At 39.3% G+C, this 27077-nt stretch overlaps 7 protein-coding genes across 8 annotated transcripts; all 7 read right to left on the bottom strand.

Moving 5' to 3' along the window:
• Positions 1–42: 42 nt before the first annotated feature.
• Positions 43–1977, bottom strand: LSM04_005355 (uncharacterized protein; the record flags this gene model as incomplete). Its single annotated transcript, XM_067336622.1, has 1 exon — positions 43–1977. One exon carries the CDS (start codon positions 1975–1977, stop codon positions 43–45), a length of 1935 nt encoding a protein of 644 aa, XP_067191010.1.
• A 639-nt stretch (positions 1978–2616) lies between these two features.
• Positions 2617–9459, bottom strand: LSM04_006692 (uncharacterized protein; the record flags this gene model as incomplete). Its single annotated transcript, XM_067336621.1, has 1 exon — positions 2617–9459. The coding sequence occupies one exon, from the start codon at positions 9457–9459 to the stop codon at positions 2617–2619; it is 6843 nt and encodes a 2280-aa protein (XP_067191030.1).
• A 982-nt stretch (positions 9460–10441) lies between these two features.
• LSM04_002202 (Ribosomal protein 50S-L18Ae/60S-L20/60S-L18A) lies at positions 10442–10981 on the bottom strand (the record flags this gene model as incomplete). Its single annotated transcript, XM_067336620.1, has 1 exon — positions 10442–10981. The coding sequence occupies one exon, from the start codon at positions 10979–10981 to the stop codon at positions 10442–10444; it is 540 nt and encodes a 179-aa protein (XP_067190962.1).
• Positions 10982–11565: 584 nt separating this feature from the next.
• On the bottom strand, positions 11566–13662 carry LSM04_003339 (uncharacterized protein; the record flags this gene model as incomplete). Its single annotated transcript, XM_067336619.1, has 2 exons — positions 11566–12380; positions 12486–13662. 2 exons carry the CDS (start codon positions 13660–13662, stop codon positions 11566–11568), a joined length of 1992 nt encoding a protein of 663 aa, XP_067190979.1.
• Positions 13663–15204: 1542 nt separating this feature from the next.
• LSM04_006063 (Snf7 family) lies at positions 15205–15870 on the bottom strand (the record flags this gene model as incomplete). The annotated part of the gene is made up of 1 exon (XM_067336618.1): positions 15205–15870. The coding sequence occupies one exon, from the start codon at positions 15868–15870 to the stop codon at positions 15205–15207; it is 666 nt and encodes a 221-aa protein (XP_067191020.1).
• Positions 15871–16877: 1007 nt separating this feature from the next.
• Positions 16878–24074, bottom strand: LSM04_006287 (the record flags this gene model as incomplete). Of its 2 annotated transcripts, none has more annotated exons than XM_067336616.1 (1): positions 16878–24074. In XM_067336616.1, one exon carries the CDS (start codon positions 24072–24074, stop codon positions 16878–16880), a length of 7197 nt encoding a protein of 2398 aa, XP_067191023.1. The 2 variants fall into 2 exon arrangements, with proteins under 2 accessions (XP_067191023.1, XP_067191024.1); XM_067336617.1 differs by having other exon boundaries at positions 16878–20054.
• A 473-nt stretch (positions 24075–24547) lies between these two features.
• LSM04_008539 (uncharacterized protein) lies at positions 24548–26890 on the bottom strand (the record flags this gene model as incomplete). Its single annotated transcript, XM_067336615.1, has 1 exon — positions 24548–26890. The coding sequence occupies one exon, from the start codon at positions 26888–26890 to the stop codon at positions 24548–24550; it is 2343 nt and encodes a 780-aa protein (XP_067191049.1).
• Between the last annotated feature and the right edge of the window lie 187 nt (positions 26891–27077).

Raw genomic sequence — 27077 nt, 5'->3', positions numbered from 1 at the left:
TCGCCTCCACCATAAAGTATAACGGTTTCACACACACTCTCTCTATAGTGTTCGTGCCTGATATATGTTACTCCTATATCCACCTTCTGCAAATATAGTACCTTGTACTTGTCCTACAGGCGGTACCACACCTGCAGCATCCATCTTTCTAATTCCATAATCCACTTCTGTTGGAACAGGAGAAGATAGAGTTGTTGCTGTGGTGGTTGTCCAATTACTCCAGCGATCGCCACTCGTAACATCTGTCGTGCCAACCATAACTGAGCTAACAGCAGAGAGTAGAAAGAGTAATAAGATAAAAACAAGGAGAGAAAAGACTACGGTGCTTTCATACCAACGCAATGGAGCCCAATAAATAAGTGTGGGAGATGAGTCTCCACTACCACCATTTTCTCTGTAGAGACGTGCCGCAGCATTGTAATGACGATGTCGTAACATTCTTCGTTGTTGTCCATATCGTTGTTCAATACTGCAGCCTCCAAATACGGAGTTCCATTGAGCATCCACTGTAGTTATATCTTGAAGGTTGGAATCATGAAGACTCTGTGAGGTTAAACGGTGAGAAATATATGAAGGAAGATTTATAAGGGCTCGAATAAATCGATGTGGTAAACGACGTTGTGAAATATCGGCGCGAAATGCAGTTAAAATAGATAAATTTCCAGGAAGTGGAGGTAAAGGTACAGCACTATTCACTTGTCTTGCCCTATCAAAGTACTCTTGACGATTTCCTGAAAAGAGAGATTCAGGAGGTTTCAAATCACCTTCTACAGAACCCGTTGTTCCATCTCTTTGATTCTTTTTACCACTATTACTATCACTATTACCACCACCAGAAGCATGAACCCCACTGTTCCAATGAGAGACTTTACGATCAGGACTTTGAACACTCTCATGAAACACCTCTGTGCGATCTGTGGAGGATGAACTACCTCCTGATCCTAATACAGATGCTGATCTTGGTAATGGTGAGGCATCGCTATAGGATTGATGTGCCGCTGCCGTTGTTGTTGTTGTCCACCGCATACTCCATGGTGAGTATAATGCATCACGTATAAGACTGCCTAAACCACGTGAACCCCGTGTTGTTCCCATTTCACCACTATGCGATCTGGGAAGACGTGTTTGACTAAGTCGATCTGCTCCACATGGGGTTACTCCATCTGCGTTTTTAATAGTATCATCTTGTATGTCTCGTACAGGGGTTCGTCCTTTACTGTTATTATTATTATTATTATTATTAATGCTACTACTGCTATTGCTTCGTAGAGGATTTTTTTTCTGATATTCCTCTGTTTCTTTTAGATTCTCTTCTTCGTGTTCCTGCAAAAAGGCTGTATCATTACACCATGCCACTCCAACAATTTCTTGCTTAACATTAGCGGCATTACTCGTACCAACACTATCTCTAGAAGCGTTCATAATAGTGCTTGTACCTGTTGTACTACTTAGATTACAACTGATAATAGGAATAGTAAGTGGACTTTGATACACCGCCCGTGCCGCAGAAACAGGATTTTCAAACTTTACGTAGAACCAATTTGTACCATTACCCACTTGAAGTACATGACTCTTTCCCACCATACCACTTTCTCTCGGGCATGCATGCTCTACAGTACGACCAAACATAATATCAAGATACTCCCGTACATCCATTATACTTCCCGCCGACACACCATAAACAGCAACCCAATATTCTCCCGCATGTGATGTTCCCTCCTCTACTAATGAAGTTGGCATTGCTCCTCTTGTTGTTGTTGTTCCTGTTCCTGTTCCTGTCATGAATGCCGAGAAATCAGTTGTAGCGGCAGGAATATCTTGCGGAGATTCTTTAAATCCCTCCGGTAAAAACCCAGCACGTACGGCATGGCGTGTTGGGGTTGATACATGTCGTTGTTGTTGTTGTTGCTGTTGTTCTCCAGTCCAGCCACGACGCCCTTTACGTTCTACCCATTGACCAATGTCTTGTTTCCACATATATGTGTATGTTTGTATTTCTATCTGTTTCCCTTCGTTCTTTTCCTTTCCTTCACAGAGTTGTTGTTTTTTTTTTTTCTATGATGGACCCGCACCACTTTTTTTACCCTGTAATCCAAAACAAAAAATAAAAGAAAATAAACAGGAATATCTCTTGGAGCTTGAAACAAATCATTATATATTAATTACTGCCCCCCCCCCCCTCTCTCTCTCTCTCACTAAAAAGAAAGACAGAAAACAAGAATAAAAAATTATAAAGGAGAATAAAAACATATTACACCGCCTACATTCTTTGAATGATACAAAGTTTACATATACGTAGTTCGCAATTCTTGTTTCTTTCTTTATTTCCTCTTCCCACTTCCAGCCTGGGGGAGTAGAGGCCTTATTATACATCATTTGGAGTTCAAACCACATGAGAACTTACTCATGAACTTCAATCGCGTCCTCCTGATCTTATCTTTCCTTTTTTCTTCTCTTTTGAAGTGAAGAAGAAGCATAAACCATCTGATCAATTTTTTGCTCGTCCTCTACTGTTGCAAAACCACCACCACAACCTTGTAGGTACTTCTGCTTCTCTCACCTTCTTCTCCACCCTCAACATCGTCATCAATATCTTTCTTCTTATTTTTCTTCTGTTCATGTGGAGAAGGCAGAGTACTTTTCACGCAATCGCTGTTGCTCTCTCTCTGCCTCATGTACATTTCCAACCGAACTATCATGCATGGCTCTTTGGTACGTTACCAGAGATGCCAGTTGTTTATATCGCATAGCCTCACCTAATAACACCACCTGCTGTGCCACACGTGTTGCCTCTGTAAACCTTAAAAACACTCGAAGACGTTCATATGACGATTGTGAAAGTCCACCATTACCGTCATCTGGAATTGTATTACCAACTACTACAAGACCACCTCCACCACTTCCATCATGTGTGGTGAGGTTGGGTTCAAGAAAACGTCGAGGTGGTTGCATGGCTGGTGGGAGCCAACGTGTGGTTGGAAATGGTGTTGGTTTTCCTGCAAAAAAGGCAAGTTTATCTTGTCTTTGAACAGCACCACCAAGTAAAGAACCAGAGACCACCGTGCTTTTAGATCCTGCGGTTCTATCGTAATTACTGTGTAGAAGAGTTGAAGATGGAGAGAGAGAGTAACGACCGCGTCGTGAAAAGTCTGCCATGGATGAACTAGAAATAAGACCATTAGCGGCTTCTGCACGAAAGAATGTTAACTGTTGTACACCTGGTTCACCAGAGGCCGTACTGTGGGATAAGAATATAGGAGAAGGTTCTGCGTCTTTACTACGCATATACTCCTTCACATCACGTTCATGCAAATACTGAACCACAACACCATTCTCAAGTTCTGAAAAAAATAAAGGAGTAATACCCATGGGTGGTAAAGCAGCGGCAACAGCATCTGAAGAAGGCATATTAAGAGAAGCAAAAGCTCGTTGTAGAGAAGCTCCTTCTGAGCTTCCCATAAGAGATGATAATCCTCCCCAACATGCAGCGGCGGCAGCAGCAGCATTAAGTGTTACTTTTCCTTTATCTCTAGTTGTTCGATTAATTTCCCATTGACGTTTAGCAGAATTTAGAATATCAACACGGAGAAGTTCATGCGCAATAATAAAACTTTCTGCAAGTTCACTTAAACGATTCATCAATGGTGGACATACACCTGCCACACGATCTTTACGACTCTGTGCTTCTGTAGCCAATTCTTCCTCTTGCATGGCTTTTCGTCTGGCTTTAGGAACAGCATGTGGTGTGTATGTTGGTAATACAAGTTGTCGAAGTAATTCTTCCAGTGAAGCAGGTTTAATTTGTGCATATATCGGACCTGGCGAAAAAAGATCTCGTACCTCTGTCACATAATGCTGATAATCCACAAGTCGCATTCCCCCCAATGTTAAATCAAACATGGCAAATCCCTCTCCAATGGCCAGTGATGCTGGAGCCTGGGAATTACGCCGTGCGGCCTCTGCTGGTTCCACTACAGCGAGACCAGACTCATGTATAATACGCACCGCTGAATCTGTTGGACGTATGAAGAGTGTTTCTAAAAATGACATAGGAGGACCACGTGTGCCGTGTTGTGTGACACGACGGCGTAAAACAGATCCATCACCAAATGCAATATAGAAACGATCATATACAGTTTTACGTCGTGGGGATATCATCTCCTCCCGCATAGCATTAGCAAATACGAAAGTGGGTATATCGGAAAGGGGTGAAGTTATCACAGGATGATCCATAATGATATTTCCTTTACCAGTAGTTGTAGCACCAACACCCGTACAAGAAGAAGGATCTAAAGAGAGGGAAATATCAGAAACAACATCGGAACCACCAATAGCAGTATTTCCACCTCCTACTCCTATTCCTACAGATTTCGGTTTATCTTGTGTTTCCTTATTCACATAATTATCATTAGCCGCAGCGCATACAAAGATACGAGGAAGGGATGGGGCTTCTACACAGTACCGTACAGGAGCCCCACATGCTGCTTCCACAACTCGCACATGTTCAAGAAGCGGTCGTAAAGGAGTTGGGGCGTTGTTGTAATCATAAAACTCCTCAGAGGTAGAAAAGGAAGTAATACATGTACCATCAGCATGTAATGTAACACGAGCAATAGTGTTAGGAGAAACATTAAATGGAACTTCACTATTAATATTTTCTTCTTGAATACCAAGATCATCAAGATTATCATTGTTATTCTTTGGACTACCTAACATATCACTACTATTGGTACTTTTCCTCTTACCATTTACACTTTCATTAGATCGCTGGTAGTAATGCACAACTGTTACTCTATCTGCTCTTGATAAAATACGACAATTATTACCACGATCGAATGTAACTCGTGATTCAATTCTATTTCCTTCAACATGAGAAAAATCACTAACATCTCCTTCACATATTTGACGCACATAACACTCACCTGAGGCTGTAGTAAGGGTTTCAACGAATATCTGTAAACTACTTGCATCAAAACTTGGTACTGGATAACGGGTTAAAACGGAACCATCTGGATATAATGTCTGTATAGCACCAGACTGAAAGTATCGACAGAGAGCTCCAATTTCTTCCAATACCGCACGACGTACTTCTACTTCTATTGTATCACCCAAACTCGCATCTGTCTCACATGAATGCATACAACGCATTAATTCAGATGTTGGCATATTACTTGATTCATGGTGTGTAATCCACAATATGGCTTCATGCTCTTCACTATGTATCGTAAATCCATTAGCGGCAATAGTAACCGCAAGTTTTGGAATTCCACGTGATACTCCAGCAGAGGATGGTACATTTGTTATTCCTGGTGGCGAACTCGCCATATCACTCGCCACATTAGGGGTTGCGATACTCCAAAGACGAATTGATCCATCTTGGGCAACGGGAAAAAGTCGTGGGGGTTCTTCTGGACGAATAGAAGCGGTTGCTGCGGCTGTAAGAGCATCTCCGTCATCGCGATTTCGACTTCTATGCCGTCGCCCCACACGACGTCCACCTCCTACTGGATTTTCATCTGCAAATCCAGTAGAAATACCTGTTTGTGATTTTCCAGCTCTTGAAGATGCTTTACCACGTCGTGAAGGCAAACTCTTTGCGGAGAGATTACTGATATTATCTTTTTCACTATTTATTGTAATAGCATTAGTGTCAGTCGTTGTGGAGACGGGTGAGACTCGTTGTGTGCAAGTGAGTACAACACCATCATCAAACGCCGTTGTAAAATAGATAATCTCTTCATTAAAACGTTTTCTTGTTGAAGATCCTAATGGGAAAGAACCTGCAAAGCCAATAGCTGCAGTAGCCGAAGTAGTAGAAAGCACTGAGGGAGGAGGAATACTGTAGTGTAATACACAGTTTATTTCATTAGATTTTACATAGCGACACATACGGGATCGATCGGTTGTAAGAATCTCAACTACACTATCATCATATGGATATAGTGAATGACGACCCTCTAATACAGTTTGTGCCTTCCCTTCAGAAATACATACACCACTACTACTACTACTTGCCTTTTCTGTATCTTCCCCAGTTGGCACTAATAATTGTGATGTATTTCGCAAATGCTGAAGTAATTGTCGACGTAAGAGATCTCCAATAGTACCACCCCATCCACCTGAAGTATTTCCTGTTGCAGTATTAGTATTAGTATTAGTAGTTTTTGTTATAGGTTGTACCATGCTTCTCATATCTATACCATTCAAAGGGTTTCTATTAGCAGTAATAACTGCCTCAGAGGCGACGAGCTCATTAAATTGATCCATTGATGGTACACCAGAGACATAATGACACCATACACGATGAACTTGTCGTTGCTGTGGAACTGGTATACCACCCAACATTACAGCAATGACTCGTTTGGGTGGATACACATTTTCAGCTTGAGCAGAGTAGGATGCGGTAAAATTTCCATTAAGAGATTCTAATGGATTTGGTACTGTACAATGTAGAAGACGACATAAATGTGTACCAAAGCGAGATTGAAAGCTATATAAACGTTGAATAGCTACTGGTTTAGTAACAAATTCTTCTATAGATCGTGAAGCAGTTCCCGTAAATTCATTTTCGCCATCTACTCCATTTATTGGAATCTTTTTACTATTCCTCTTAACAGGAAATGGTACTTCAGCCGTTCCAGATGTAAAAGCATCACTCATCCCTGCTTCTGCAGCAGCCCTTTCAAGAAATACTTGTTGAATGATATGTGTTCGTTCACGTGGTGTTAAACTGCGTTCCACAGATCGTTGTAATTTCTCTTTCACTACAGGAAGACCAAAGGAAGTAGCGGCAGATTCACATACACGGCTCCACTCTAATGGTATTTCTTTCGAAGCACGATTAAAATCAGATTCAATGAGTCTTAAGAGCTGCATATCCACTGCATCTTCTCCTTCCTCTACTGTGAAACCATTTAATGGATCTTCCAGTAATTCACGTATTCGCATTACAGCTTGAAAATGTTCACTTGAATTGGATGATATCGTCATTGTACCACCAATATCTTTTACAAAATTTGAGTCTAACTCTGCGGGTGGAACTGCAAAATAACCAAGTCCCTTTCTAACAAACTGATGTGTAAGCCAACGAATTTCATCAGGGTGGGGTGGTGAAGTTGGACGATCCATAGTGTGATCTAATGGTAAAGTTGCAGTTACATCAAATCGATCAACTTTTTCATTCTCTTGTATTGAAACAGATAATGAATCTTGTAATTTTACTACTTCTGCTCCTGTTTCTGTTTCTGTTTCTGTTTCTCCTCCTCCTGTTCCTCCTGCTACTGGTGTTGTTGTCGTTGGTATCTTTTGCGGATCAACCGTACGATTATTTAATTTAGTGGTAGTATTCATTTCACCTTCATTGGGAAGTGTATTCCCCCCATTTTCCCCAGACATATAATCTAATGTTGCCAAAACCGATTGCCGTGTAGAGTAGAGACGTAGTTGTTGCATAAGGGATGTATTTCTACTTTCTATACTTCCATCACCCTCTCTAACAGTTTTATCAAGAGATTCTAATGAATCATCTGTACTTCCCTGTGTTGGTTTATCCTCAATAGTGGTTTGCACAATCTTTGGTTGTTGCTGTCTTGCTAATAAGACTGTTACTTGTGCGGCGAGTGCACGAACTGCAGAGACACAGGTCCATTGACCACGTACTTTACGTTCACGAAGATAATATGAATATCTATCTTCTTTATTTGGAAGTATCTGTTCAACAAATTGTGGAGAAAGAGATGTTTCTTTTAAAGTAGATTGCATTGCATCTTTATCAGGCGCAGATGTAGCAATAGAATTAAAAATGGCCGTTCGTGATTGTTGTTGTTGTATAGCAGATGCAACATTATTAGTATCACTATACATGGAAATATCTTCATATTGTTGTTGTTGTGACCCTACTGTGATTGGATATTGATGTATAACTTTAGAAGAAAGCCAATCTGTGTATTGTGTCATATCTCGTGTTATATATTGCATTGTCGGTATTACCTCCTGTACACATCGCTGAATCCACAACTTTTTATCTTCACTCTCTCCTTCTAATTTTTCACGAAGACATAATACATTAGATGCATGCGATGCAGAAGAGGGAGAAGTCATAATAGTAATATGTCCCTCACGCTGATAACGATCAATCCACAATTCAAACGTATTCACATTATTGGTTGGAGAAGCCGTTCCCCGATCTTCTTTTGCAGGCATAGTTGGAGTCCCAACTGTATTTTCTCGGGTATTCATACGTCTAGAAGTTCCTGAACCCACTCGAGGGCGTTGAACTATACTACTACTTCCTGCACTGTAGTTTTGAGAACCACTTACGCCTTGACTAAATTGACCATCCACAAAATTTACAATAAGTCGCATATCCACATGATTTGCCACTAATGTCTTTCTATTATTCATTAATATAGGAAGTAAACGTGGATCTTGTAATACCAATACCACCACAATATCTTTTAATCTTTTTCCTCCTTTTACTTCTTCCGATGATGTTGGTGGTGTAACTTCTTCAACCGTTTGAGCTACAGTTGGAATAGTAGTAACAGATACTTCTGATCCTGTAACAGCAGGAACTCCCTCTTTATCCACCATATAATCTGTATTGGTAGTATTAGCAGGACTATTAACACCACCATTATTACCACCATTTTGATTTCCAATAACAGTAGTTGTATTCTCTATATTTTCCGTAATAATATGCAGTGCTCGCTGCAGAGTTGTACAAAAGTCAGGTGAAGTTGCCCGATGACTAGATGCGGCCACACTAGAAGTTTCATCATCTCCACTCTCTACTTCCGGTAATTTGTGAATAAACACTAATGGCACCCCCCACTGTGGACTCTGCAGTATACTATACCAATCACACGGTTGTCGTAAGAGTCCACCCGCAAAAATAGATCTTCCCGTTTCTGTTGTCATTACACTACCATTTGGTAGTTTTGATGATAACGTCGCGGCTGTTGTTGTTGCTGCTGCTGCTGCGGCTGATGTATTTGACTTTTTCCTTCCTTTCATTGATTTTCCACTTCTACCGGAGGGAGAACCGGCGATGGTGTTACTATTATTACTATTACCATGTCCACTCCCAGTGGAAGGGGCAGCGAAGGCCGCCTGCAGTGCGGTTATAACGGTATGCATTGGATCCCCTTCCACTCCATCCTTTACTGTGGTTGTTGCAGTTGTTGTCGTTAGTGTATCGCCTGATGATGTGAATTGGGATTGTGCAGATGTTAATCTTGTAGTAGTAGTATTAGTAGTAGTATTAGTAGTAGTAGTAGTAGTAGTAGTAGTAGTAGTAGTACTATTATTACTAGTAGTGGTTGTTTGTGGTGGTATAAGGGCTGCGGCGTATGCAATGATAGCACTTAAGACCTTTAAATCAAAAGTAGTGTTATCGCTGCAGAGTGTGATAAGACGACAGGTAGATTGCTTGTATTTTACCTCAGGAGTTGTTGTCATGGTTAATAAGAATCAATGATAGTAACAATAAAGAAGTAAAAGACCAATTCAGTGTAACGGAGAAGTATGATAGAAATATATATATATATATATATATATATCTGCTATTTATTTCCACCTTCTGCTTATTTGTTCAACACCACTCCCTTCCCAAGACTTGGGTAGAACAGTGTCAGAAGCAGCTCTAGTCTATATTATATATATATTAAAAAAGAAAAAGAAAGAGAAAAATAGTACAAGATAGAACAGAGGGAGAGAGAGAGAGAGAGAGAAATACCCTCCCTCCCACCCCAAAAAACATAATAATGGTTTTATGTGAGCATTCACCCAACACACATATACATATATACTCATCTACATTCTCATTCTTATACGCGCATCTATATGAGAGTGTAGATGAGTATATATGTATATGTGTGTGTGTCCGTAGCTGTGTGTGGTTAACACAAAAGGATAAAAATAAAAATCAAAACAAAAAAAAACAAGAAAAAATGAGAAACAAGGTATTCAAACAAGCTGCTGAGATGGAACCAGTAAAACAGCATAAATGAAGCCAATAACGAGAGGGGTAAAGAAGAAATACAGAAAAAGAGACACATTTACCCTATATATATATATATATATATATATATATATATATATATATATATGCATATGTAGTATCAAAACATGTCTCTTTCCTTATCTTTATTACCCCCCTTCTTCCCATCATTCACACCGCCATGTGCGAAGACAATCAACGAATAGAAAGAAGCAGAACAAGAAAAAGAAAGAAATAATAATAATAAGAATGGTGATCATCCTGCATTCAAACAAGAATGAAAAACAACCAACCAGAGGATATACTATTTATATAGTCCCACAATGTCCTCCTGTGTCCAGTCCAATTCTTCTTCCTTCTTTACTACTACTATTTCTCCTTCTTCTTTTTCTTCTTCCTTTACTACTATTACCATGATGACAATGATAATAATAACGATGTCTACGCCACCACAGCACGCTTCGTGTTCTTCTTGATGAAGATAGCACGATCCTTTCGAGCCGCCTTGACCCGGCGCTGGAGCAGTGGGAAGGACAAGTCCTTACCGTGATACTGCTGTACGCTGAGGCGACGCACCTCGTGGTTTGGCACACTCTTCACGCCGAGCACCTCAATATTGTGATAGCGGGCCCGATGGCGGGAGGCGAGATCGTGATAGGCCTGACTGACCGCCCCGGCCTTGCAGACATCGCGGAACTCCTTCACCATGTGCGTGTAGCCGCAGCGCTGGCTGTAGTACGCGATGTCCACGCTGTAGTTGCGGGCCGCCAGCTTGCGGTCCTTCACCACGCGGCAGGAGAGCACATCGCCGTGGGTGGACTTCACCTTCTTCTTCTCCCGCATCATACGCCAGAAGCGGCTCTTGGCAACCACAAAGTTGGGGGCGAAGACTTCGAATTTGTACACCGTTGGCGTGGGGTTCTTCTCCGATGGGCTTTCGCGGCCAACGACGCAGTAGTGACGAAGATGTGGCTTCACCATATTTGGATGCTTCGTGTGGTTGGTGTTGTTGTTCTTACAGCGGTGGGGCGGCGGCTGCCTGCCTTCTTTTCTCCTGTTTCTGAAAATACATAGATAGATAGATAGATAGAGAGAGAGAATATATAAAAGAATTATAGTTGTTATGGAAGATGATGATGATGAGGAAGAGGAGTCATAGTAGTGGTAGTTGTCAAAGAAGTAGAAAAGCATAGAGAAAAAAGAAAGAAAAAAACAGAAAAAAAAAAACAAATAAACTTGATATAATGTATGTATTATTGTTTATCTCTGTTTTCTTTTTTTCCCCCGTAAGGAGAGTGACATTAAATAGGGCTGTGATGATTACAACCACACCTTACTTGGATACCAATGAAACCCAATTCTGTTACCAATTTTTCGCTTTTTTTTCTCTTCATCCCCAAAAATAAACTAAATAAAAAAATAGCTAAACCACCCAAACGAAAGAGATAATCGAAGAACAAAAAAAAAAACCATTTATTATCTGATTAAAACCACGAAAAAAAAAATAATATAGAATAAAAAGGTATATAAGAAACTATACTTCTAACCGCTTAAACCTTTAGAGCCTATCTGTACTGTATGTATATTGGTGCATCATCTAATTGCTTCGCGGCGTTAGAGAGATACAACCATACTACAAGCGCCATTATTCGATCCTCCTCATTATCGTCACTTGTGGAGCCTAATGTATTCACAGGGAGATGTGATGATGAATGTTCCATTGTCTGTTCCACAACTGCTGTTGTTAACGGTGAAATTGAACAGGGTGAAGATTCTGCGTTTATTGAATTATTATTGTCATTATAAGTAGCAGTAGTAGTACCGCCAAGAGTAGTGTCTTCTCTCACTCGTTCAAGCACATCTATAACAGTTTTTGCCAAATAAACAGCAAATGCATTAAGAGTTTCTAACTCACCCTTTGAAAAACGATACTCACTGTTTGAATATACATCAAGAGGAGTATTTCTGTTCATTAAGGTGTTTACTACCTCAGTGGATGCAGGTACACTATACGAATCTCTACGTTCTCCCATATTACCAGAAAGAAGAGAGTATTCTGTATTACTTATTATACCTACATACACATCCTGCACAATTCGGGTAATCTCTATGACAGCCTTGTCCAACACTTCCCATTGTGTAGTCGAATACGATAAAGAAGAAGATGATGTTGCTGCTGCTAATCGATGTGCTAAAGTATTCGCAACAGCAGTTTGAAACATACGGCAGCTGCACCAGGCGGCACCCATGTATTGTAGATAGAGTAACTCCTTCACACGTTCTGGTAAAACCCATGTAAACCACTCCTGCAAACCATACCGCGTCATAGCAGTATGAATATGCATAAACCACCAGTGATAATCGTTCAACTGATCCTGATCTAGCTCTTGTTGTTGTGGATCCTTATATTGATTGTAATAATAATAATAATAATAATAATAATAATAATAATAATAATAATTATTATTATTATTATTATTACTACTATTATCACGGTTCAACGGTGTGTTTGTAGATTCGATTTCTATTACAGCAGAATGTGTTGTCGTTCTTGTTGCCCCATCACTCCAGTCATGAGAATTCGTTAATGGGAAAAGTGGAACTCCCTCACAAAGCAGTTTGTGAGGAATACTTCTACAGTGATCAATGAACTGCCATGCTGTACCAAACCACTCTCCATTATGAATTGCTGGAAAGAGCCATGAAAGGGCTTCCTCGTCAGCGTGACTGAGAACACTGTTTAATGGCATTGACAGTAACTTGGAAGATGAAGGTGATGAGTCAACTTTATCCATGGAAGTTGAGCACGGCGATGAAGAGGAATTCACATTAATATTATTATTATTATTATTATTATTATTATTATTATTATTATTATTATTATTATTATTATTATTATTATTATTATTAGTAGTAGTAGTAGTAGTAGTAGTAGTAGTAGTATTATGAAGAGATTCCGTGTTGAAATGACAATTAAACAATGGTCGATTGAAGAGTTCACGTACACGAGTGGCGAGCAACGGCGTCCCAAGCTGGTACCACCGCACAGAATATAACCCATCATGTTCATTGGTATGAAATAAGGCAGTTATTTTTTCTTTTTCTTCTTTATTTTCCTTATTTTCATTTTCTAAAACTCTTTTTGTTGTTTCTTCTTCCCTTTCATTTTCTTCTTCTTCTGGCGCCGTAGGGAACGGAATATCTGTATTCGTTGGTAGAATTAAAGGGGAATTCTCCGTATCAATAGAAGAGACTTTTTTTCTCTTTTTGCCATTTAATAAAGTACAAACACGAACTGCCGTACGTTGTGATTTTATGTTCGTTTCTTGAGGTAATTTTCTGGCTATTTTACTCCATTTATTCTTTTCATGCTTTACTTTTGTGTTACTTGGCGTACACTCAGTGAGGGATGCGGTGTGAACTTCATTATGACACAAAGTGTCTGCATTCACAGTAGGAAAGAGAGAGATGGATGTTCCTTCGTTAAATGTCGTTATACTTTCATAAGGAAACGTACTATTATCATCAATATCGTTATCATTATCCTCTACAACTTCTGCTCCTATTTTTATTTTTCTTCTTTTTATTGTTGGTTTGGATTCTCTTGGTTTTATAACCTTTCTTGCCCTTTTGTTTATATTTATACCTCGTTCTATTTTCATCCTTTTCAATGGTTGCCTTCTTTTCGTTTTAACGACTGTTTGCGTGGATTTTTTCGCTCGGGCATTTCCTCGTGACTTCATTGCTGTTTGTCTCTTTTTCATCAATGGACGTCTCTTTATCACTTTTTTGATGGACGTTTTTCTTTTCTTCTCTGATGTCTTTGTGTTTGTGCTGTTTTGTTTTCCTCTTTTTTTTCCTGCAATTTTTGGTGTACGCTTCTCTTTAACGGTGATTGTTGTTTTGCCTCTTTTTATTGCTATTGCAGTACTACGTTTTCCTTTTACGGCAGTTGTTATTCGTTTTCCTCTTTTTATTACTGCTGTTTTTGTTGCTCGTTTCCCTTTTAATGTCGTTGCTGTTTTACGTTTTCCTCTTCCTTTTCCAGCATTTATACGCTTTCCCTTTAATACTGCAGTTGTACGTTTTCCTTTTATTGCTGCTTTTGTAGTTCCTTTTCCATTTCCTTTAGCATTTGTAGTTTTTTTCCCCTTCACTGCAGTTGTCGTGCTTCTTTTCCCTCTTTTTGCTATGACTTTCTGTTTGTGTGTTTTGCCTTTCACAACTGCCATTTAATTTCTTCGTTTCTTTTCATCCTTTTAAAGCCCAAGAGAGAAATTCGTAGAAAAAAAAAATGCAGAAAAAAAAAAAATGGAGAAAAAAGAGTGGAAAGCAGTATATATTTATATACAGGAGTAGAACATTGAAAAATAGCAGGAGGAATATATTTATAAGGAGGGAAAAGTACTCAGGAAAAAAGTGAGTGAAAACAGCAAACAAAACAAACAATATTTGATTATCAAAGAAACATGCCAATCAACAATACGCCACATGCACAAACACTCACATAGAGAACCTTTCAAGTCAAATAAAACAAAAACAGAAACACCTGTGCTTTCTGTGGAACCGTACTTCCTCTTACCTCTGTGATGTTTTAAGGTAATATCAACAGCAAACGTTATCGTTGTGATATACACCATAAACATCAAAGGGTAAATGATACTACAAATCATTAAAAAAAAGAAACAAGAACAAAAAAAAAAAAAACACGCCAGCAGGCAGAGAAGCACAGAGAGAAAGTGAGGAGAAAAAGGTGGTAATGAGATGAATAAAGAAGAAAAAAAAACAATAACTAACCAATTCCTGTATATATATACATATATATATATTATGGTGAATACCAGGTAAATATAGCAGTAAATGATGGGAGATGAAATCTTGAGAAGTAATAGTTCAAACGAAAGAAACAGCTATGCAAACTTGATCGACAAAATCCAACTTGAAAAAACAACAACAACAAAAAAACAAAAACAAACCAAGACTCTACACATCATTACAGCCCACAATCTGCTACTGCATAAGCCCATAACAATCCATCGTCATCATTACCACAAATGTATTCTTCACTTCCCCCTTTCTTACTGTTATCTACCATCAGCAAATAGTCTCTTTCTCTTTCTTTCACACACACACAAAGAGAGAAAGGAAAGAACGAAAACGAAAAAGAAAAAAAAAAGCACCACGAGAAAATACGGTTGTGTGATTTACAGCCCCAGCTGTGCCTCAAGACTGTATGGATCCGTTGCTCCCTCCTGCTCCTGCTGTTTATTTTCACTCTCCGGCAACTCCGGGAGTTTGGCGCCCGGTGTGGCGAGGGCATCGGCGAGATAACTCGTGTCACTTTCTTTGCCCATATCAAACGCCAAGGCATCCAACTCCCCCATCATCTCATCCTCGTCGATATCCTCCGGGACATCATAGGCACGACCCATGATCTCTTGAATCTCCTGTGTATCTTCATACAGATCTCGTAATTCATCTTGTAATTTATCCACATCGGATATTTTGAGTTTTTTAAACTGATGTTTCAGCGTTTTATTTGCTTCCTTCATAGCGTCCAGTTGTACCTTTGTGTCCTTTACAGATTCCGTTGTGAATTGCAGTTGATCCATGTTAAATTGTTGCTGCATCATCGCATCTTGTTGATTTTGGTACATACGCTTCTGCTGTAAGAGTTGTAACGCCCGCTGTTTATAACGTTGTTGTGTCATTCCACGTGTTTTCATAATACAATCTTTTAATTTAACGAGTTCCGCATCAATTTTTGCCACACGGGCATCCACGGCTTCACTACGAGCATTCAGTCGCACCCCAGCGTCCTCTAATGTTGGCTTTGGTGTGGTCTTTTGTTTACCAAAGAGACGATTCATTTCAGAAAAATGATTAAGAGCGAAATACAAGGGAAGTTTTCTTTTTTTTTTTTGATGTTAGTTTGCTTTCCTACTTTTTTTAAATTATTTTTTATTTTTATTTCCTCCCTACAGTGTTCTCCTGCTAAAGCGGCTTCTCCAGTAATATTGATACTGTTGAACTCGGTGTATGTATATATCTATATAGATATATATTTTTTTCTTTATTTTTTTTTTTTTTTTTACTTGTATCTAGGCGATAACTACCTTTTCTTTTGGGTATTATAATACAAAAAGAAGAAAGAAAAAGACCAGAGAAATAAAGACATTTAAAATATAGTGGTTGTTCCCCTTCATCATATTATTATTATTATTATTATTATTATTTTGTATGGTATAAAGCAAAAGAAAAGAAAACAAGGCATTCACGCAGTGGAAGTGTACATAGAAAGAGAGTGAGTCTTCACCCTGTATAGTATACATTGAATACAAGTATAGGTGTATATACACAGAAAAGAAAAGAAAAGAAAAAAAAAACAACATCTATTTTCCCCATTAAAAGCAAAGAAAAATGAGGATATACATTTTCAATTCTTTCTCTTCCATATATATATATACCCACTTGCTTGATGATGCATCTTCAAATTGATAATCGTACATTTGAATATAAACAATAAAAATAGAAAAAAAAAAGGAATGAGAAACAATAAAAATAATCAAGAAACTGAAAAATTCCAATAAAGCATTTCTTGTACAAACCAAAATTACCAAAAAGAAAAAGAAGAGCAGAAAAAGCAGTAATGATAATAATAATAATAATAATAATAATGATTCCAATTATAACGGATCCAACAATCCACTGTTTTTTTCTTGTTTTTTTAAATCTTTCATGAGTTCCAAATTCACAACACTTCAGTCAAGTTACTGTCAATAATAGGTATAACCACATGAGCACACAACATATTCCTCAACGAAAAAAAATTCTCCAATCAACAACAACAACAAAAAAAAAAGGCACTCTTTTTTTTCTACTTTTTACTAGCAACCGAACGACATACATTTCCACCCATACCTTGAGAAGTCGCCCGCTCTTGTGCTGATAGTATTTGCTTTTCCCGCAGTGTGGCCTGAAGTGTCTTCTTCATCGCCTCCATCTCCTCCTGCAGTAACATCACCACACTCTTACCTCTGCTCATCTCATGCGAACTGGATACCGTTTGAGAACAATTGCTGCCAAGTGAGAGAGGAATAAATAGCGGTAATGGAAACAACGCCGGTTCACCTTCAGGACACTTAAAAGACGCACTTGCACCTCCACTATTAACACGGGCACTACTACTACTAATAATAGGAAGATTAGCCGTAGCCGAAGTAGCCGTAGTATTAGTAGTAAAGGTAGAAGTATTAGATCTACGCTTCGAACCGGAAGAAACTCTTGGTGCATTCCAGCTCATAAGTGTTCTCATCACACGCGAAGGACCCCAAAGAATAGACAGAGCCTTTCGCTGGCGACGATTATTAGTTTTTTGCGCAGAAATCTTTTCTTGTAGATTCGGTGATGGTACTTTAGACTCCGCCGCATGTTCCTTCGCCCGTTCAAGAAAAAAGGTATAATACGGACGCCGTGCTTTCTTCTCTTTTAAAAGTACTTTCACTCCATGACTCTTTCGTCCATCATATTCCCCAGCCGGTAATCCAATAACGTGCGAGAGAAGTGGCAGTCCTTCCAAGATGGACGAACGTTGTGCACTTTTTCCCTGCCCAAATGCACCACGACTGCGTGGACGAGGAAGTGGCATAGATGTGGCGTAACGCACCGTAACAGGGGGAAGACAATTCCATTCTTCTGCCGCTGCGGCCGCTAACGATTTGGCTGATTCATCAAATATATTTCTTGTCTGTGTATTTGCAACAAACACTGGTGGTGCTGGTGGTGGTGATGGCCATAATACCTGTGCTTCTTGTGGTGGTGGTGGTTCTTTTTGTTGTTGTTGTTCTGTGGAACTCTGTGGTTGAATTCTCCGCTTCGTTGGGGAGCCAATGACATCCGTAGAAAAGGAGAAGTTTGTCCGTGGTAAATGTGGAGTTTGGTTCGTTTCTCCTACAACAAAATGTGGAGATGCTGGTGTTTGCACGGTTGGGGATTCATTTCCGCCTGATGAGAGAACGGCAACAGGGAGTGGATTTGCGACGGATACTTCCACCACCTTTTCTTTTTCCTTCACATCTTCACTTAACCCAACACCACCCGGAATAGGCGTTAAACTAACATTTGTTGTCGTATTATTATTATTATTATTATTATTATTATTATTATTATTAGTATTCGTATTCGTATTCGTATCAATAGGAATAGCAAGACCAGGAGAAGTAGAAGAAAATGGGGTCGTAGACGCATTCTTATCGACGAGAATACTGGTAGTGGTAATAGGCGGTAATAAGAGAGAATTTCGTTTTTCGCTTTCCATCACACGTGTTTCACCAAGTCTTGAACTCATCGTGGAGAGAATGGGTTTACTACTTTTCTCGCTACTCTGCAGTTCAGTGAGGAGGCGCTCTAGCAGATCCACAAGATTACGCTCATGATAAAGTCCCTCCTCAAAGGCTAATACATAACTTGGATGAAATACACCACCACCGCCAAAACTATCCCCAACGCCACCAGGAGCATTACAGCTAACAGCACTGCGTCGTACTAAACTAGATCGGAAACTGCGATTACGGGTACGACCGCGTTCTCGTGCTAATGAAGGACGTCGTGGAGTTATACTATTCTTTCCATTTGTTGTAATTGCTGCCGCTGTTGAGTTTGTTCCTCGCTGGTTTAATGGTTGACCAGACTTTACAGCCCGTATATCTTCAAAAATTACATTTACCGCACTGTGAATAGCACTCCGTGCATTTGGTCCAGAAAGTACTCCACCAGGAGAGAGTAATCGTTCCGTCACGTATGCTTTCCGCACAATGTCCATTACTTTCCATGCATTATCGGTTAATTTTCCAAGTGGTGGTTTTGCCAACTTCTCTACACCACCAAAGCAACCAATACAATGCACATAACCACCAGAACCTGAACCAGGTTCCCAGCACCATGTATAAATGTAGCTATCCTCACTACTCGTACAGAGAAATATCGTAGAAGGAGCAGTACTGGTGGTAGTAGTAGTAGTAGTATTATTCATGAAAATACTATCATGTCTACTTTTCATATTCCCATCTACATCATTATCGACAGTCGAAGTAGACATAGTTCTCGCAAAGGGAGGTACAATCACATGAGAAGAGCGATGTAGTGTGAATCCACTAGACGCATCACGATTTCCAGAAGCCTGAGATGCTCGCAAAAACCGCACAGATGTAACACCTTGTCGATGTCCTCTCCAACGTCGTAATAATTGTACACCATTTTCAACCCCTGCACACATTTCTAATGGTACTGCAGACATCCAATCTACATTTCTTACATCAAGTAATAAAACATACCCATTAGCATCACCCACGGCGATGCAAGATGCATCTCGGTTTACCTCAAGTGCCGTTATCGCGTCAAAGGTATACGTTACCCGAAACCGCATCACCTCTGACATCGTTCGCAGATTCCAAACCTGCAGTAAACCATCATCACTTCCACTTGCAAGATAATCTGTTTCTTTACCAATAGGTACGGTGTGACCAACAAATCCGAGAGTTGCCAGTTGTTCCCGTAGAAATACACCAAAAATACCACCAAACGCCGAAGAAGATGCAATAAATTCTTCTGAAAATAATAAGAGAGGAGGTAAATCATCACCTTTACTATTATTCTTGGTACTACTTCCTCCTTCTCCTCCTTCATTGTTCATCATTATAGAATCACGGGTGTTATTTCCCTCCCCAACCTCATTTGCAGACAATCCCGCAGATGAGACTCGAGTGGAGGCATTTGCAGATGGTGGATCTGTATAAAACAAATACCGTTCTCGCTGCTGCATACATTCCCGTGTAATAGCAACTGGATCTTGTATCAGAGGACCTGGGAATAGTGCGATAAGATCAACTGGCGGCGATGCTCTACAATGATCACCGTGCATGTTTTGAGTTCCAGGTATTCCCAGAGATCGTTGTCGTTTACTCAGACTTCCACTACTCGTACTAGTACTAGGAGTAAGGTTGACTGAACTTCCTCCTCCCTCTTGCACCACACTTTGTCTAGAGAACTCTGACATTGCTATTGTTGACATTGTTCCTTCCACCTTTCGTGTATCTTTCCCCTTTCCAACTTTTTTCTTTGCAGGGCGATCTGTTAGTCGTAAACAGGCAATAGGACACGTTGTAGATTCATCTATCGGTGTTACACTAATTCCACCACGGTGTCCAATAACAACAACACCCAATGTTGAAACAATAGTAGAGGATGAAACTCCCACATCACTTGTTACAATACGACGGTGTTCACTAGCACTACCACCCGCACTCAACATAGCAGCACCTTCTATGGATAGTGTATAAAGTGCGGTAACACCATTAACTGACTGTTCTCGTTCAAAGCTTCCACAGAGAAAAGCGACAGGATGAAGAACTGACCCACTAGCTCCTATACCACTACATGCCACTGATACAACCTCTTCCATACCTGTAGGGAAATCAAAAGACCGGAGAGGAGATCCACTAAAACTATTATATTCCACAATACGTCGTTCTTTAAGAAGGGCAACGAATAAATGTGATGAATCCGATTGTTCCAATGTGAGACAACAAATACCTCCTTCCACACGCCATGATCTCGTTACCGCAGTTGCTAAAGCCCAACGACATCCAGCATCTACCATTTTTGCTGTAGAACGTCTATCCCATCGTCGTTGTCGTACCACACTCTCATTCTCATTCTCATTATTATTATCATTATTACTCATACTTTCTTCACTCTTCTTATTGAGATTCTTTTCATCCGTATCCTTGAAAACTACGTTACTAGTTTTACCCTCCGCCGTATTTAAACCAGTTCTAGAAGGACCACTTTGTGTGGCTAATAGATCTACCACCTCTACATTCCATATAATAATTACAGCATCATCTGCACTAACAAAGAAACGCCATGTTCTTTGAAAAGCAAGAGCCACAACAGGACGACGGTGTCCACGGTAATCATCTGGATATTCATCAGGCTGTTGACTATCCCAAAATCGTATATAACGACCACCGAGAATGATTCGATCTTCCACAACGTCATGGCGGGCACGTAGCAGTTCTCCTGTGCGAAGTGATTGTGGACTATCATCACACATCATATGTAAACATTGAAAAGAGACACAATCAAAAAAGTATAATATACGTCTTGAATCAAGTACCAATAACAAAAGTGGACGCCTCGGAGGTTGTGAAAAGGAAACATCAATAGGGAAACCACTTATAGTTGAGCTAGATGAAAAAGTACGGAGATCCACACGGTAAAGTGGACGAGAAGAAGAAGCCATCCAAAACAAAACGAGACGATCAGCACCACCAGTTACAATAAGACTTCGTGTGGCGTTCCAACACATACATGTAATACGTTTTGTATGACCACCCATGTGAAATGATAGAGTAGGAGAAGAAGTAGGAGATAATATACAATCCCCTAGAGTTACAAATGGTACTTGCATACGACTAATATGTCGTATCACCACTGTACAATCATCACTTGCTGTCATTAAAAGATCATGCGATTCACTTGGAATAATACGAGTAATAGCTGCTCGATGTAAAGTTAGTGTTAATACAGGTTCATGTAATTCTGGTGGTTCTACTCTTGTTAATGAAAGGTTTGAGATTGAAAACCATCTTTGACGCATACAGTATATCTGTAGAACTCCTGTTTCAAATCCAAGAAAGAGAAGTGCACCACTAGGAAGAAGCGAAGAAGAGTTCGTTTTTTCATATTTGGCTACAGCTACAGAACGTGCAAACCAGGATTTTTCATGAGCACGATTCTGAGATCTTGGCTGTCGTATAGCTTCAGAGAGAGTACCAATCGTATTCTTCCCTTCACGTTTTCGCGGTGTCTGATTGCTACTTTTATTATTATTATTATTATTATTATTATTATTATTATTGGTCTTGTCATCTACGGCATCTCCACCATCATTACCTTTTTTGATATCCATCGCATCACTGTTTGAACGAGTGTTGTTATTCTCTTTCTTGGTCGTATTGTTAATATTATTATTATCATCCGCCATCTCAATCTCGCCTTCATCATCCTTCTCCTCCGCCTTTTTTTCCTCTTCTCTCTTCTCAACATTAATATTATCATTATCAACATTTACCTTCTGTATCTTCCCCGTTTTGTTATTATCTTCTTCATCACCTTCCACTTCCTGTTCCTCCTTCGCTTCTTCCTTTTGCTTTTTATTCGTCTTCTTCCTCTTGATAAGATCCTCAATATTAGCAAAAGGAGCGAAAAAAGAAGATGATGATGGTAACACAGTTCCAGCTCCAGTGCCTGTATCCCGCGGTGTACTACTTTTCATCTTTCGATTATCACCATCATTCCAGTCACCCAATACACCGGGTTCACTACCAAACTCTAATAATACATCCGCTTTTACTGGTCGTCGTCGTTCAAGATGTTCATATGTTGGGGCTACCACATCAAGTCCAGTAAAGTACCGGGAAGCATCGGTAAAAAACATTTCAATTGCCTCACGATGGTAGGCTCGAACTTTAAACTGAGGTCGCATAACGATAGTTGCATTATCTGTGCTATTACTAATATCACTTTCTACTGCTAAAGAATTAATTTCACCTTCTGGTCGCCATAGTCGTTTACGACCTGTCGTAGATGAGACACAACGTATATTATTAGAATTAATGGGTTCTAAACATCGTCCAATAAATGTCTTGAGTACCTCACCTGTACCGAGACGTAAGAGTGTTACAGTTCCATCCATAGAGGCTACAACAAGTACTTCTGCATCACCAAGAGACTCTGGCGCTAATACGATATCTATAATTGGTGCACCCGCAGCGAAAATAGTACGTTCATGCACAATCGCTGATTTACCACGTGCATCTGCCAGACGAGGATCAGGACGCCAGAGTTTTACGAGTCCATCCCAGGCTGCTGTAATATATCGTCTACCACGATTCGCAAAAATAAGATGACTAATAGGTTCTGTATGATACAAGTAACGTACAAGAGGGTATTGTTGTTGCCATTGTGTTGAATTCGCCGGAGTTTGCGTAAATCTTAATGTACGACCAGCATAATCTGTCATGGTATCTTTTTTATTTTTCCCCATCCTTACGCCTTCTTCATATCTCTTTATCGCACCTCCCGAGTTATCGCCGTACTCTTCCGATAGCAATCGCCGTTGTCCACACTGCAGAATATATGTACTTAACTCATCCCAAGAGAGAAATCCATCCCCGTTGGTATCCATTACACAGAAAAGATTCTCCGCCGCCTCCACATGACTTGGTCGTCTTTTCTGATAACAAGTAAAGCCAGAAGTCGTGGATTTAGCAGAAACCCCCCGCAGTCTCGACTTGCCTGTTAGCAAGGATGGACTCATCTTATCAATATGGAGACTTTCCAACACCGTGGAAGTCGTCGGTCGCGTGGGGCGTTCCAGTGGAAAGAGTGCATCAAAGAAGGGTTCGACGATTTCTTGTTCAAATACAGAAAAGGGAATACCGGGAATAACACTATCATTACTGGAGGATGTTGTATGAGAACTGAAACTTCCATCCCCACGTTCAGCGCGTAAAAGACGTCGTAGTTTCTGCTGTTCCTCATACTGCTGTTTCCATCGAAGCATAGCGGTTACATCATCATCATCAGCAGCAATATAACTATTATCTGCATTTGCGTCATTTCTATCAAAGGAGAGTCCTTTATGACGTTGGTGGTGTTGTCGCCACTCGTAGAGATCAAACGTTAATCGCATTTGCTCTAATATGGAAAGTGAGACTAATGGATCACGTGAACGGTGTGCCATGGTGTTAGTTTCCTCCTGTCGAGAAACAGAAGAGAGTGGACGGATGTTGCTTTCAGACTGCTGCCGTTCTATACGTTCCTGCATTCGATCAAAGCAAGACGTTACAGTATCACGGAAAATACCAGTACTTGAGAGTGATGCGATTGTACCTTTTAAATCATCATCACCTTGCTGTTGTTGGTGTTGTTTTTGTTTACGATGATGAGTGTCAGCGAATTGCATACTAACACCACGGGGGTTTTGTGGTTTTCCAACATCCCTCTTCATTTTCTTTCACCCCTCAAGTTGACAGTCGATTATCTATTATATTATTAGTACTATATATATATATTAATAATAATAATAATGTATTATATGAAGTGTGTGTATGTTTGGTATTTGTTTTTTTGTTTTGCTTTCACGTGTCTTTTCTCCGTTACTGAACCAATCACATATATATATATATATATGACGTGGGGTCGCGTCAAAACGCGGGGAAAGTCACTATAAAGAAGAAAGACAAAAAAAAAAGAGGAAAAAATAAATAAACATTAACAAAAATATATAAAACATATCAGATACTTTTCACTCATTTTCAGAACCAAATCAAAGAAATATTAGAAATATATATATATATATATATATATAATTAAGAAAAATAGAAAAGGAGTTCATCACATATATTCTACAAAAAAAAAAATAAAATAAAAATAATAAAATAAAAAAACAAAGAAAAAAACTTTGCAATAAAAACCACTTTATTAAGCCAAATCATCACCAAGAAGAAAGTGTTCACAACAGGCATGAAAGTATTCCGCGAGGGCACGATGTCTGCGACCAAAACGAAGAAAACCATGAAGTGTGATGTTTGAAACCACTTCATCATCATTTTCTTCTGCCTTATTATTTATATCTTCTTTTATTATTTTCATAGTTACATGAGAAGTAGCACCACCTTTTATGTATGAAAAGAGTGCCTTTTCCTCTTTCAACTGTGTTGGGGATTTCGTACTGGCACCGCCCCACATGGTGGATCGATGTGGAAAAAACAAAATATCTAAGAGAACGTTAAAGGCATCACAGCAGAGTTGTTGTTCGTGTAGAGAATCACCCGAAGCCATTGCAATAGCAGTATCTATAGCTGTAATGGGATTATTATTATTATTATTATTATTATTATTATTATTATTATTATTATTATCACTATAAGATGCAATAGGCAAAGAAGATGAAGCTGATGATAAAATGGATAGTGATAGTACTGCTGCTGCTGCTGCTGCCTTATCTGTATTCATGTTATTCCCATTATGTTCTCTCTGTTGAACTAACAATGCATTACTGGATAGTAACATCATGGCAAACGTACGCCGTAATACAGCCGTGATATCGGCATCCATTTTCATTTCATCGATATATACCGCCAGCTCTCGTTTATAGGATATACTTTTCTCTTGATTTATCAGTATAGGCTCCGTATTCATAGCGGATAAGAAATCACGAAACGTTATATACATACCACGTACAAGTGCCCGCCGTGAAAGATGATATAATAAACGTTCCAGAAGAATCGGATAGTGTTCCATTGGTGTAAGAAACTCCCCCAACTCAAATGGTGTCATAAACCCTTCTGGAAAATGACGTTGATGTCGCTTATTATTATTATTATTATTATGACTATTACCGTATTTTTCTCTGTTCATATGAAGTATATTGGCGAAACGACGCAGCATGTGTTCCATTCGCTTGTATGGAATCATTGCAAAGTGAGGATGGGCCGTTTCCACGTTAATAGCATCAACTGGAATTTTCAAAACAGCATGTGCTAGCCATAACAGGCGTAAATCATTATTATTATGTGCGGTTTCCGGTACTTTCATATAACGTGCCATAAGATGATGCACATTCTCTGCATAGTACTGTGGATTTTGTTTTTCTTCCATAGAAGGATGATAGACTGGAAGGTATGTTATTTCTACTGTATTATATAGTTGAGACATCGTTTTTAGTAATAATATCCACCACGGTGAGGAGAGACTACACCAGGATGGATCAAAATAAGTATAGGGATATCGTAATATAATGGGTTGTATAGGCATAGCAGAAACAAAGGCGGGATGGAGAGTAAATTGAATTAATGTACGTTCATTTGTATAACATCCCTCAGGGAAAATAAGAATAGGTCGATCATATGTATTTCCTTTATTATACAAATCCTTCCTTTGTTTTTCCTTTTCCTCTTTCTGAACTCCTTTCAGGAGGTTCCGAGAAGAGCAAGAAGAATAACTATTCTTGTTATTACCATTATTATTGGGTTCTAGTGATGTACTTAAACGTACACAAGGTTGTAGTTCTATTCCAGTCTCTAAACTACTCTCATATAGCAATTCCTGTTGAGTACAGAGTAAAGTACGCACAAGTATAAATCCTATACTCCTACTATTATTATTACTATTGGCATTAGTATTAGTAGAAAGGTAAGAAGATGGAAACATTGGGTATACATCATGTTCTCCAAGAATCACAAGAGTATCCTGCATTGTACAATGATTTGCGATAATAACAGGCGCCTCTGCGTGTGATCCATCCGGCTGAAGACCGTAGTTATTCAGATGCACACGATTAATACGCCAATACCCAAACGCTAATGTGAAGCAGCGTATAATGAATTTCAATAGCGATTTACTCCATAATTGATAGGAAACAGGCATGATGGCATCCATAAGTGAGATGATACCTATAAACAGTAATAACAGCAAGAGATAGATAATGCGAAGTGGCAGTAGAAATAAGAAACCAAATAAGATAAGTTTCATCTTTTCTACTAAAGAAATGGATAAATCGGTATTGTAATAAAATGGATTCACGGCTTCTCGTGGTAGTGCGACACGTGGTGGTCGTAATTTCACTTTTGTATAAACTGTAGGAGACTCAGTTTCTTTTACAGCAGTTGTAGTCCTAATCATACCTGCAGAAATAGCCGTTTCCATCACTTTATGTCTATTATTATTATTATTATTATTATTATTATTATCCATATCAGATGTTAGAGAATTGGAAGACGCCAGAGCTGTATTTCTACATTTGATGTTTGCATGAGTGGACATGGTGTATATAGATGAGACTACAGCCGTTGTAAGGCAATAATGATATGAATAAGAATGAAAAAAAAAATGTACCACTGTATCCAATAACAATAACACTAAAAAAGCAGAGAAAACAGAAAAGAAAAAGAGAAAAATAAATAAACAATAACAATAATAAATAAAAGGTACTCCAACAACAACAGCAACA

Source organism: Trypanosoma melophagium, assembly GCF_022059095.1.
Source record: "Trypanosoma melophagium isolate St. Kilda chromosome Unknown ctg25segment0, whole genome shotgun sequence".
NCBI classification, from domain to species: domain Eukaryota; phylum Euglenozoa; class Kinetoplastea; order Trypanosomatida; family Trypanosomatidae; genus Trypanosoma; species Trypanosoma melophagium.
This window is presented reverse-complemented; position numbering and strand designations above follow the sequence as displayed.